The sequence below is a fragment of the Ranitomeya variabilis genome, chromosome 2 (genome assembly GCF_051348905.1).
Source record: "Ranitomeya variabilis isolate aRanVar5 chromosome 2, aRanVar5.hap1, whole genome shotgun sequence".
NCBI lineage: Eukaryota > Metazoa > Chordata > Amphibia > Anura > Dendrobatidae > Ranitomeya > Ranitomeya variabilis.
Window position 1 is genome coordinate 833,368,104 of NC_135233.1, and position 14,399 is coordinate 833,382,502.

Genomic DNA, 14,399 nt, shown 5'->3' on the forward strand with positions numbered 1-14,399 from the left:
CCCGACTTTTGACAAAGTCGGGTTTCGCGAAACCCGACTCGATCCTAAAAAAGTAAAAGTCGCTCAACTCTACTCATCAGTACTAAAAAGTTCAAAGAATTATAATTGCAATGATTAAGGAGGAAGGTCCTGGAATGGCATTGTTAGATATTTTCTTTAGCAGTGTTTACAACCTGGGGAAAAAAGTCCTTAAAACACAAATTAAACCCTCATTTTTTTGTAAACTAGCATAGCATTTTTGTTATTCTAGACCCAGGAACACAGACTCTATAGGGCTTTTTGTTAGTCTTATTATTTTTGTTCTTACAGGTGGAAATCCACTGCATTCCCTTTACATCATTTCGTGAGAACAAGATGAAATAAACACACGTAGACATAGTGCCGGTTAGTTTGTGTCTTGGTGTATTAGTAGTGGACTTGTGTAATAAAAAGGACACAGATTTGCTGTGATTGAATGCAGACAAATGCATCGGTGTCTTTTTGAGTTTATTAGCACAAAGCAGGAAAAACAAAATTAGAATATTCCAATGTGGCGAAATGATACCAGCATTACAGACGTGTCATTTCCAATGATGCATAAATACGCATAATCTGATATTTGCACTCATTGATATGACAATAGCACATCTGGTAATCTTAGCTATGGGCTATGCTTGTTTCTCCTAAAATCCATGAAAGCCGTGTGCTGCTTTTCATAGCTTTATATTAAACTAAGACCAGATAAGAATAAATTAAACCTTTGAATTAAATCCACATACACATTGGGTGGCTAAGGAAAAGATTATAAAGTTTCGCACTGACAGCATTGCAATTAAGTTGATGCTTGTTTTTCTCCAGCTGCATTGGTAAAGCACAAAACTTTTTAAACTACCTCCAGAGGGTCAGGATTTATTTCCTGCCAACTATGTTTATTGGACAGCAAGTACTGTCCAGACTAGAAAGGCATTATGTTATATGTTCATAAATCAAATTCATAGCCGTTTGGATATTGAAAGGTAAAATACAAATGTTACAATATCCAAATATATTGTTAACCTATCACTTTTTAAATAACTAAACATTTTAGAAATTGTATCTGCTAATGATTTGAGAAAGTAATTGGAAATTTGTTTTGATCACGATTGTACAGATATACTTTAGGGAAGTAGTAGATATGAAATGACTGAATACAAAGCTGTTTTTACTAGAGTCAAGCGAATTTGTTCGGGTCCCCGCTTATTCGGCAAGCTATAGCGCTTACCGAATAAGCTGCAGAGGGAACCCGAATACATGGAGCGTGCCGGCTGATTGGCGCTGCAGCTGCATGTGTCGCTGCTGTGTCACTGTTACAGCACATGCATGGACAGAATGTGTATTTGGGCTATCCATACATGTGACAATGACACAGCCACGACACATGCAGCTGTGGCGCCAATCAGCTGATCAGCCGGCACGCTCCATGTGGTTTGGTTTGCATACCAAGCAAGCCTAGCACATATTAATCATGGTAATATTTTCATAATTTATTATTGGGTCTTATTTATGAAAAATAGTGTAGAGATAACTAAAGATGAAACCAACCCTAGATGTGTCATTCTAATGCGAAACAACTCAATGGTCAAGAACTCTACTTTTACTTTACACTACTTTATCATAAATATCTCACATTATTGTTGTTTTCTAAATGGTTACAACTTTACTTTCTTCCTGACTTCCCTACTTTAGAAGCAGATTTGGATTTTTCAGGTGCAGGTGCTGGTGCTTTAGCAGGTGCAGGAGCAGGTGAAGGTGCAGGTTTAGGAAGCTGGCCAGGTTTTACTTCAGGTACGTCTTCACCTAATTTGTACACACTTACAGTGACATCGACTGTTTCACCACCATACTTGTTCTTGACGTTGATGCCATATTTTCCTGAGTCCTCAGAAGAAACATCCTTAATTGTGAGACTTGCAAACTTTCCTTGTTCCAGCGAATAAGAATAATGATCACTTTTCTCTAGATCTCTGTCATTCTTCAGCCATGTTACTTCAGGATCAGGGTTTCCAAAAACTGTGCAGGTCAGACTTAAAGTCTAAAAACACAATGACAACATTAAAAATACTAGCTAGGCTTTTTTCACATTCACACATTAGTTATATTGATTTAGCAGATACAGTACCAATTTTACATGGCAATTAACAATCAGTATGGCATATTACTTATTTTGAAGATGTCAATATCATGACTGCAGACTTCATAGTTGGAAAATGTTTTTAAGTCGCTACATGGAAGAGTTAATCCAGCGGCAATTAACTCTATGAGCTTCAGTGCCAAATTCATGGAACAAGCAGGCGTAATAATAAACCTAACACTAAACTATGAGCTGGCAATATTAACCCCTTAACGACAGAGCCACTTTGTACATTAGTGATCGAGCCTCATTTTTAAAATCTTGTAGAAAACATGGCACTCAGGTAAATGGTCTAAGAAGATATTTTTATTGTGTGCAGGCAATCCAAAAATAAAGAAGATGTTTCGGTCATATAACGGCCTTCATCAGTCAGACAGATTGCAGTGTGCACAAAGATACAGGCAATGACAAACAGTCTGTACAAGCAGCATGTGCTGCGGCACACTGCAATCTGTCTGACTGAAACATTTTCTTTATTTCTGGATAGCCTGCACAATAAAATTTTCTTCTTACAACATTTTTCTGAGTGCCAAGTTTTCTAAAAGAATTGCATGGCATAGGATCCTACTTGTGCACCATCCACAGTAGTGCCATAATTACTATTCTAATTTTTAAAATCTGACAAGCGTCACTTTATGCAGTGTGCAGGCGCTGGGCCTCTCTGGCCTGTCCAGTCACCTGCGCAATGCAGTACTTTCCTCTGCCCTCAACAGGGCAGATAAGTATGCCTGCGCAGGAGCACGATTCCAGGGAGCCATAAAGCAAGCAGGAGGATGGCATTGCAATAAAATGGGAGGCGCCAGACCAGGACCTGTGACACCCATCGGACCGCCTCCAGGTGAATATATTAAAAGTTATTTTTCTTCTCTTGCAGGTCAGATCAGGGGCTTATCTACAGCATTATATAATGCTGTATATCAGCCCTGAAAGGTGGTGGCCTTAACTTCTGTTGGCCAAACCTGGTGACAGGTTCGCTTTAAGACTTTTTTGAGACAATAAACCACTTAGGTCAGGTTCACATTAGCATTCCGGGGCATTGCAAGGGCTGTGTATGCCCTCCGCTAAGCCCCACCTACTTCCACATACTTTTGCATGCGTCCTGCGTACCTATCTTTAACATGCGGATGTATGCGGATGCATCGTTTTGACGCGCCCGCCGTCCGCACAAAACGCAACTTGTTGCATTCCCGTGCGGTCGGCGGACACATCAAAACAAGTCAAAACAATGCATCCGCATACATCTGCATACATCTACATGTCCTGCGTACCCAATGTTAAAGATAGGTACGCAGGATGCATGCAGAAGTATGCGGAAGTAGGCAGGGCTTAGCGGAGGATGTACGCAGCCCTCTGCAAAGCCCCAAGACGCTAATGTGAACTTAGCCTTAGCAAATAGTTAGAAACAGAAAGATCTGGGGACTGTTTATTTTATGAGGTTCTATATATTTTTTTAGAATTGACTGCCTGTATTAGTGTACAATGTATTTTGTTATTGTTGCACGATTTGGTATTACATTTCTTTGCATTTTAAGCACAAGCTAATTCCTGTTTTCTTAAATTTCTTTTAAATATAAAGTCAAACCAAAGTGTAAAATGCAATTATTTGCATAGAATCATGCAATAAAAGGTATGTTGGTGATTGAGAACTCTGTACTTTAGCATGTTGTTTTTTCATTTTACATACTTTCTGTTTTAATGTCATTTCCATCTAGCTCAGTCTTTGTTAATACCAAAAGGTCCTATGTTCCTTAACATTGTATAATAAGCCTCGGCTGATATCTTTAAAGCTTTTACGTATGCTCACACAAATCCCCTTAAGGCAATATATTGTACAAAATAATTTAAAAGCAAGACTCAGAATACTTCAAATAAAACAGGCTTCTTCCCTTGTTACATTTCCCTGCCAAGCAAAATTTTAGAGGCAGTAAAGAATATTTCAGCACTTGAATACAAAGTCAATATGCATCAGAAATCATGAGTACATAGTTATTCCTTGTCTATATTTTTAGAAACTGTTTGTAATAACAGCTTTTATATTATTGCGTTGCAATCTCACATTGAAATTAATAAGAAAATATCTGTATCGGAGAATTTAGCTTATGCAATATTTCTAATTACGTAATTATTTTTCTACTGTGCCCCTTGTGTGGTTCATATCAGGCACACACATTCATGATGACCATGCATTTTTCTAATTAAGTATATTAATTTAACCTTCATGTTTGATGCAAATACCAAATTAAACTCAGTGATACATTGAGCTTTGTATAGCATTATTAAACTTACGATAGCCTCGGTATTAAGTTCTGTCATTTTTATTATTTTATTCTTTAAAGCATGTAGAAAAAAGGCAGAAACCATACTTACCAAAACCTGGTCACAATTACTGCACTGCAGGATGCAGCAAACCCTCATGGTAAAGGTGGAGGCAGCATAGGTGCGAAATACTGCTAAACAACCACTCACACACTTACCATTAATGGAGGATTGCTTAGTATTATGTATTTGCATGGATACGACTTCTATAATATGCCAGTCACATAGATATGTGTGGTGCACATGTCAGCTTACAAAACTTTGTTGATCCTCTTATTATTGGGTCAGGTATTGAGTAGCTAACATTTTTGTGGCACACATAGCCCTGAGCCGCACTGTCAAAAATACAGAAATTCCTCTGAAAATATGATGGACTCTGTTATAAGTCAATGGGATTTGTCTTAATTACTTTAAAAAATTGTTCCATATTAGCTGTCAAAGCTTCATTATGAGTAGAAGCCATGTTGCTAGTGTGAAACAAGAACAACAGAGCAATACTTTGGAACTTCAACCTTGATGGTCTTTCCTTCTGAGAGGCAACAGATGTATGATCACTGTGACCATAAGGTCATCAGCAAAAAAAGGCAGCTTTTTTAATTATGTGCTGATCTTGCCGCATTTCTATGGGTTGAGCTAACCAACCACAGCCTGACATATTAATTATAACTAGAAAATGGGGTGAGTTATAGTGAAGACCTATGAGGTAGAGGATATTTCAATTTTAGGTTCTGTTTTGTACAACTTAAGGTTGCGTTCCCATGATTAGTGTTTGTTGAGTTTTTGACACTACAGAATTTCTGCACCCAGGGCTATATTCACATGTTGCATTTTTTCTGTGTTTTACAAAGCCACCAAAAGCTAGGAGATTTCAGAAACCTCAGGCATACATTGTTTTTTTTCCTGACTGAATTGGAAAACTGCTGTGTTTTTAAAACTGCAGCATGTCACTACTTCCTTAGTTTTTGCACCATTTTTTCACCCATAGAAAGCAATGAGTAAGTGCAAAAGCACAGCAAAAAATGCAGGTATCAGGTTTTGATGTGTTTTTAGTAGTGTTGAGCATTCCGATACCGCAAGTATCGGGTATCGGCCGATATTTGCTGTATCAGAATTCCGATACCGAGTTCCGATATTTTTGTGATATCGGAAATCGGAATCGGAAGTTCCCAGTGTATGGTTCCCAGGGTCTGGAGGAGAGGAGCGGTCACATGAGCAGTCACGCGACCAATCACAAGCCGCGACGTCATCGAAGGTCCTTCACTCCTCATTCTTAGGAACGGAGGCTGCCGGTTACATCGGTAAGGTCCAGGGGCCGCCGGAGGGGTGAGTATATCCATATTTTTTATTTCAATTCTTTATTTTTTACATGAATATGGATCCCAGGGCCTGAAGGAGAGTTTCCTCTCCTTCAGACCCTGGGAACCATCCAGGATACCTTCCGATACTTGTGTCCCATTGACTTGCATTGGTATCGGGTATCGGTATCGGCGATATCCGATATTTTTTGGATATCAGCCGATACCATCCGATACCGATACCTTTGAGTATCGGAAGGTATCGCTCAACACTAGTTTTTAGTGAAAAAAATAGGTACAGCAGTGTGTGACATCTATTTATTTTTGCTATTTTCCCAAGTTTAATCCATAATATCTTGGCCCCCTCACATGAGAATGGCAGTTAGGATTAGTACAGTTTAATTAAATTAGTAATATAGCTGATGAAGGTCTGAAAATGAACAATACCTGACTCAAGGGCTGACCAAAGTGAGAAAGCAAACAGTGTCTTACAAACTCAATTATCTGCCAATGTCTTAGGTAAACTGTTCCTGACCAATTCAACTCCCCCAATTTTATATTTGTTATTGTGTAATTTTTCATGAACTCATGTGAACTTTTTGTACACAATAGTCACTATTTGCCAGACATAAAAATCTTTTTCCACTAAATAATTTGATCAAATTGCCATTTTTCCCAAAATGGTTTTATGGTTTCACATACGTATGTCTTGCATTGGTGACCTAACACTTTGCATTATTCATGCTTCTGTGGTGGAAGCATGTGTGGTGGATCTGTGTTGAGATCCTGAAAAGCGCAGCAAAAAACGAAGAAAAACCTGCTTCTTTACTGCCAAGAGAGCAGGTTTTACCTGCAAAAAACTCAACAAAAATGCAACGTGTGAACATAGCCTTAGTTTGCTCACATTTTTTTATTACGCTTTTGCATGTTTTATTATCGCGTGTTTGATGCTGCATTTTTTGTCTTTATTTGCTGTGTCATGTTTTCAATAAAGCTGCTTTGTTTTTAAATTTCCTTGCACTGACATTCTTAGGCGCGGATTACATGCGTTTTTTTATGCGTTTACGCCGTGTAAAAGCACTAAAAACATGTTCAGTTTTCTACCTGCGAATTTTCCGAATCTAATGCAAGTCTATGGGAAAATTCCACACAGAAAACTCAGCATACTTGCAAATGAAATTGACATGCTGCGGATTGGAAAAACACACCGCAATTAAGAAGCACAGTGAGCATGAGATTTTTATAAATCCCATCCACTTTGCTGTTACTTTAAAATGGTGTGTTTTTGCTGCAGCGAAAATTCGCAGCATCCAAAACACGATACAAGCTCATCGTGGGCACCTAGCCTTACAGTTGTATGAAAAAGTAACACAACTCTATGTAACGATTATGGGATCAATGAAATTTCTACGTAGTTCAATTTTAATTTTATTACAGTCTCTGTAGGTTAAAACTTCCTTTTTTAATTTTTACAAAATAGTATACCAAAGCTTTCTAACTAAAACAGCTTTTTGGAGTATAAGCTCTAAAAATAAAACAAAGTCCTGCGTACAGTTTTGTGCTATTCTTACCTTGCTCTCCATTATAGTTACCACATCGGGCAGTCCACCAATCACTTTACCACGATCTAGAAAAAAAAGGAGAGATCCATTATAGCAAAATCTTATCAGTATAGCTGTGAAATAAAAATAAAAGCTAGAGATTAATTTCAATTTATTATTAAACCGAAAGCCTTTGGAGTTTACTGATATTTTACTGAAAGTGGTTACATTAACAGTGTCAGATTTCTTCAAAAAAATTCCATAATCACATTAAACTTTGAGGCTACTGTTGCAAAAAAATCTTAATTGTCTTTTATGGTGCATCTTTACTTTTTAATCTTTACTTTTGATGATCAATGTAAAGCAATGTTCATAGTATCCAATTGTTCATTTAACCCCTTCCCCGGGTGTTTTTTCTTTTTTCTTTTCATTTTTCCTTCTCCTTCTTCCAAGAGCTTTTTATTTCTCTGTTCACATAGCCATATGAGGGCTTGTTTTACGGAACGAGTTGTACTATTGAATGACGCCATTCATTTTATCATGTGACGCATTGGAAAGAGGGGGAAAAACTAAGTGTGTTAAAATTGCAAAACAGTGCAACTTCACAATATTTGAGGGGAGTTTTATTTACCATGTTCACTATACAGTAAAACTGACCAGGCAATATGATTCACCAGGTCAGTATGATTAAGCAGAAACCAAACATGTATAGCTTTTTTTTTTATTTCAGTGGTGAAAAAATGGAAATTTGAAGAAAAAAAAATCGCCATTTTCCAATACCTGTTACGCTTTCAATTTTTGGGATATAGTGCTGCATGATGTATTTTTTTGTGCCCTGAGTTGACATTTCAACTGATACTATTTTGGGGTAGATACAATGTTGTGATCTCCTCTTAATACATTTTATTGCAAAGCTGCGGTCGCCAAAAAAAAGCAATTCTGGCATTTTGATTTTGATTTTTTTTCTTGCTATGCTGTATACTAATCAGATTAGTTTATTTTATATTTTTATAGATCAGACTTCCTCAAACACAGCGATACCATATATATGTATTTTTTAATTACTTTATTTTTAATGGGGCAAAAGAGGAGTGATTGAAATTTTGTGGGGGGGGTTCAAAAAATGTTTGTAACTTTTCGCTGAATTTAATAGTCCTCTTAAGGGACTTGAAGCTGCTATGATCTGATTGCTTGTACTAGACATAGCAGGGCTTCAGCACTACTATATATAAAGTCATGATCTTCCATAAACATCAGCTATAGGCTGCCTTTCACAGGATAATCATCATGACAAGCACAGAGATCTTCAGCAGACCTCTAGCTGTCATGGCAACACATTGGCACCCCACGATCACATCATGAGTGCGCTGATGAGTGCATGGAATGACGCATCTCCCTGCAGGCATGTGTTAAATGTCAGAGATTGACTGTGGCACTTAACAGATTAACAGTTATGGGCTGAACTCTGCCTGCTGCTTTCAAAGACACTTGATGGCTGTTTAAATCAGGCATCATTTGAGAAATATGCGCTTCACGTGCAAGCCTGCATCCAAGTCAGGGATACATGATGTACATTAATGTCATATGTTGCGAAAGAGTTAAAAATTGCTACATCTCTACCAGGCAACATTCAGGAACAACTCAAGATGGTCACAAAAAGTAAAATCTTAATATTTGTAAAACACTAAAAATAAGTTGCACAAAAGATCTGCCTAAACAATGGTCAACTCACTTTTTTAGCTGCTTCATGGTTAAATAAGTTAAGAGAAGTTAAGAAAGACTGAACATATGAAAAACAAGCCTATCTATTATGGTAAGCAGTATCACGATCTCTCCCTCACCTGAAATCCACTGCCTCGGAGTAACTCTCGATTCTGCCCTGTCCTACAAACCGCACATCCAAACTCTTGCCACCTCCTGTTGCCTCCAACTCAAAAATATTTCCAGAATCCATCCTTTCCTCAGCCCTCAATCTACTAAAACTCTTGTGCATGCCCTCATCATCTCCCACCTCGATTACTGCAACACCCTCCTCTGTGGCCTCCCCGCTACCTCTCTTGCACTACTCTAGTCTATCCTCAACTCTGTTGCCCAGCTAATCCACCACTCTCCTCGCTACTCCTGTTTCTCCCCTCTGCAAATCCCTCCACTGGCTCTCAATTCCCCAACGAATCCAGTTCAAACTGCTAATACTGACCTACAAAGCCATCCACAACCTGTTCCCTCCCTATATCTCTGAACTAATCTCCGAATCTCTTCCCTCACATAATCTTCGATCACCACAAGACCTCCTACTCTCCTCCACACTTATTTGTTCCTCACACAACCGCCTCCAATATTTTTCCCGAATATCCCTCATGCTCTGGAATTCCACGCCTCAGCAAATCTGATTATCCACCACCCTCGAATCCTTCAGACGGAACCTGAAAAACCATCTCTTCAAGAAAACTTACAACTTGCAATAACCTTTCTGCTGCCTCACCACCACCCGGAGCTGTTGCCTCACCACTACCCGAGCTGCCGCCTCACCACCACCCGAGCTGCTGCCTCACCACCACTGGAGATGATGCACCCCCAACCTTCTGTCTCTTCCCCATTATCCCGTAGAATGTTAGTCCGCAAGGACAGGGTCCTCTCTCCTCTGTACCAGTCTGTCATCTTAAATTTGTTTACTGTAAACGATAGCTATAACTTTGTGTGTAACCCCTTCTCATGTACAGCACCATGGAATTAATGGTGCTATATAAATAATAATATGTTCAATCTTTTTAACATTTTTAAAGTGCATTTTAAATTAAAAAAAAATGGTTCACATGCCATGAGGGTTTGGGGACACTGAGTTATTTAAAGAGTTTTTGAACAAAACTTAGCAGCAAATCTACAAACCCTACTCAAAAGCATTTGGTTTCTGCTCGGTTTCAACTCCAAATACTCAGCAAAAAGAATCTCTGTGTACATAACCATAGTAATTAAGCCACTTCATGAAAGAGTGGTCTTTTTTCTGAAAATAATTCACTGGCAGTTTTCCCATCATTCTCACAACTGTTTAGATGCCAGCATCTTTTTTAACTAGCAAGCTTTTTCGGATCCAGAAGAATGACCTTGCTAAAAATGTTTAACCACTTCACGGTTTTGGGAGTGGTTGAAAGAAATAACAAAATACTTGACATGTGCACAGCAATGTCATTTTTACATTCCTTTGCATCATGTCCACTTTTTGTGGTGTTCTTGTGATGTTTTTTCAGGCAATGTACAGGCAGAATCCATCTGAAAAAAGACATTATGTGTACATACCCTCAGGTAATGCGCACATGAATCTTTAAGATGCTGGCACACACACCAAGGTTTTCTGAGACAAAACTGCTTCAGAAAAAAATGGTAGTTATAACAGATTCAGAGGCAGTTTTCCCATATTTTTTCTGGTATGTTTTCTGTGATTTTAACTGTAACTGAGGGGCAGCTATCTAACAGAATGAAAATGCTACTTCATTTAACTGCTTCATGGTTTCCAAACTCTGAAGATTTTTAAAGAAGTAATAAAAGCTTAACATATGGATAGCATCATCTTTTTTACATTGTTGTGTATTATCATCACTTTCTGCGGTAGTTTTCCAACACTTTTTGAGGCAGGTCTCAAGCGAAATCTGCAGCTCCGAAAAGAGTTTTGGGAGAGTTGTTGTTTAAGTGAATTGTTTTTTGTATCCTTTTATTTGACAGTCTCCATTTCTTTTCAGGATCCACAAATTTCCCACATTCATCCTACCAAACCAGTAATATCAGCAGAAAGCGTAGCTCTTGATGACATTGGCGTCCAATAAATTAATACAAAATTATTTTTGAGGTACAGTTACAAGTTTCAAGCTGTTCTCCTTGATCCACCTAACAAAAAAGCTTTGCCCAAACCAGACATCCACTATCTACTGTATATGCTCACACTGTGGGAATTGTGTATGCAAGCATTCTCCTGCAAAGAGCTTTTATTCATTTTTTATAAATACTTACTCTTTTCAGCAAAGGCTGCAGCCCTGTGGGAGGAAAAGAAAAGTAATTGTTTAATATAATATTTTATGCATCTTATTTTGCATACACAATAATGAACTTCAAACTTACTTTAGTCTCTGGAATTCTGCAAAGGCTTCATCAAAAGCTGAAATTAAAAAAGAAGATGTGTCATTCAGTTTCCATAACAACACTGGAACTTCTCAAGACTAAAAAGGTTAAAATATCAGCTCATAAATGAATTTGTTCTCGGAGAGCTGATAAAATCAATCAGTCTTCTAAAATGCCTCAGATTTATAAGTGTTACCTTGTCCTGATAAATCAACAGTTCTTTTATGGGAAGATTTGGCATCAAATATCTCAAATGTATATTTTCCTTTGTCCTTTTCTGTGGGTTCACAAATCTGCAACCAAGCAAATTCATCTGTGCCTCCAATTCTCATCTTTTCACTTGAAGAAACCTTTGTCTCCCTTTTGTATACAAAGAAAATATACAAAATTATGAGATTTTTTTATTTTATTTTACTGGTACGTATTCAAAGATTAAAGCTTTCAAAAAGTTTGTTTCAAAAAAATCATAAATGTTGAAATTAAAGTCTTGTAAACTTAAAGTAATAAACATGAATTAGTAAAAATTGAAAGCAAAAAAAAATGGTTCCCAATAAAACGACATAAAAACAGCATAAAGAAAGGACGGAGGTGAAGAATACATGAAGGACAACTAAACTTTTATGTACTGTATTCCTGAATCATTTCTCCGACTACTATTCATACTGTATTTTTAACATGAAATGATGAATGCAAAGATGCATACTCTTCACTGACCTGATGGCAGAAGTCATTTGTGAAGTAGTCTGCGAGCTATGCATAGTTACTGACTGAAGATGAGTGAAGCTTTAGAAATTTCGAATTTGACAGCTTTTCTGACTTTTCCCAAATAATTTGATTTACAGTGAATAAGTTTGCCACAAATCTCAGTACTACAAAGTCTCTAATTGCCCTAAAAGATGTGTATAAGACGGTCTCTTAGGACTATATTGTATCCCTTTTGAGCTCCTTATGGCAAACACAGCTTTTGTAAAGTCTGAGTGACCTTGTTAGATGAAAATGAATGATAACTGGTGGTAACCTACAGCAGTATTCGGGTGGAATGCACGTGTCTATTATTGGACTATTATAACAAAGGAGCAAAAAATATATATTTTTTAAAACATGCACACTGTGTGAGCTAGAAAGTTCCATATACATTTTTACAGTAAGAAAATTTTACTTTTGTCTTTTAAATAAAAAATAATTATGACTTATCCATCTGACAAACCAAGAAATAACGTTCGGTTGCACACAAGTCTTGGTTTCAAGATTTTTCTTTAGTACCAAAATTAGGAAATGCTATTAAGTAGATGTTACTGAAGTTTATTACACATTAATCAATTCACAGTTACAATGACTATGCAGGTACAATAACTCCTTATCACTTGAATCTTTGGAATATTATTCACAGGCTAACACTACCACTCCCATTTTTAATGTGCTTCAGCACTGCAGTAGTACAACACGGGCAACCTTAGGCTCTTTCTATCCCTATGTGTAATGTATATTTTTAATAATAATCCGTATGTGTAATGAAGTGCGCGCTCTGACCTCTATCTATCCTTAAGCTGTAAAATGGTAAAGTTGAGCTGCTTGGCTGGCCTTCATCTTTTATAGTGGTTGTCAAAGTTCCACTTGATTGATTGTACTAGATGATGTGATATGATAGCTACAACACATTATGCAAAAGCATCATGAGCCAGCTTTCTACCTGCCACAGGAGTCAGCAATGTGTAATATGGTACTGGGCACTTTCTTCCTTCCAAAATGATTCACAAATTGTTCGATTTTGCTGGGACTTAACTCGAATTCAAACCACAGTGACTCGATTTGCTCATTTCTATTACTGACTACTGCAGACTTGCATTACAAGCAGCTCCTCTATAAATAGTGACTTCACTGCTCTAAAAAGTAGATTTTTAAATTCTAGCTACTACCTAACATGCAACAGATCAGTGGGTGATCAGTTCTTGAGCACTGAACTTCTGCCTGGTGCATGAGCACAAAGCAATGTGTGTGCTCAGTAGTAAATCTAACAGTCTTTTCTCCATTTTGTGAATAGCATAAGAGACTTTCTATTGATCCCACAATCACATGTTTCAGAGGGGCTATTGGAGCAGTTGTTGGGGTCTCAACAACCAGACTCCCATTGCAAAGCATATGAGGTAGCACCTATCATATACATATACTGTATATACAGTACAGAGCAAAAGTTTGGACACACCTTCTCATTTAAAGATTTTTCTGTATTTTCATGACTATGAAAATTGTAAATTCACACTGAAGGCATCAAAACTATGAATTAACACATGTGGAATTATATACTTAACAAGAAAGTGTGAAACAACTGAAATTATGTCTTATATTCTAGGTTCTTCAAAGTAGCCACCATTTGCTTTGATGACTGCTTTGCACACTCTTGGCATTCTCTTGATGAGCTTCAAGAGGTAGTCACCGGGAATGGTTTTCACTTCACAGGTATGCCCTGTCAGGTTTAATAAGTGGGATTTCTTGACTTATAAATGGGGTTGGAACCATCAGTTTTGTTGTGCAGAAGTCTGGTGGATACACAGCTGATAGTCCTACTGAATAGACTGTTAGAATGTGCATTATGGCAAGAAAAAAGCAGCTAAGTAAAGAAAAACGAGTGGCATCATTACTTTAAGAAATGAAGGTCAGTCAGTCCGAAAAATTGGGAAAACTTTGAAAGTCTCCCCAAGTGCAGTTGCAAAAACCATCAAGCACTACAAAGAAACTGGCTCACATGAGGACTGCCCCAGGAATGGAAGACCAAGAGTCACCTCTGCTTCTGAGGATAAATTTATCCGAGTCACCAGCCTCAGAAATCACAGGTTAACAGCAGCTCAGATTAGAGACCAGGTCAATGCCACACAGAGTTCTAGCAGCAGACACATCTCTACAACAACTGTTAAGAGGAAACTTTGTGCAGCAGGCCTTCATGGTAAAATAGCTGCTAGGAAACCACTGCTAAGGACAGGCAACAAGCAG

General features: G+C 37.7%; 1 protein-coding gene across 2 annotated transcripts in view; it reads right to left on the minus strand.

Moving 5' to 3' along the window:
* Positions 1–469: 469 nt before the first annotated feature.
* The window catches only part of MYOM2 (myomesin 2), a 284,123-nt gene continuing 270,193 nt past the window's right edge, over positions 470–14,399 (minus strand). For both annotated transcript variants that reach the window (XM_077290059.1, XM_077290058.1), the window contains 5 exons: positions 11,608–11,771; positions 11,412–11,448; positions 11,304–11,326; positions 7,332–7,387; positions 470–2,050 (listed from right to left, as the gene is read on the minus strand). In XM_077290059.1, the coding sequence (XP_077146174.1) occupies positions 1,676–2,050; positions 7,332–7,387; positions 11,304–11,326; positions 11,412–11,448; positions 11,608–11,771 (655 nt within the window). In that variant the 3' untranslated portion in view covers positions 470–1,675. The remainder of the gene's footprint in view (positions 2,051–7,331; positions 7,388–11,303; positions 11,327–11,411; positions 11,449–11,607; positions 11,772–14,399) is intronic.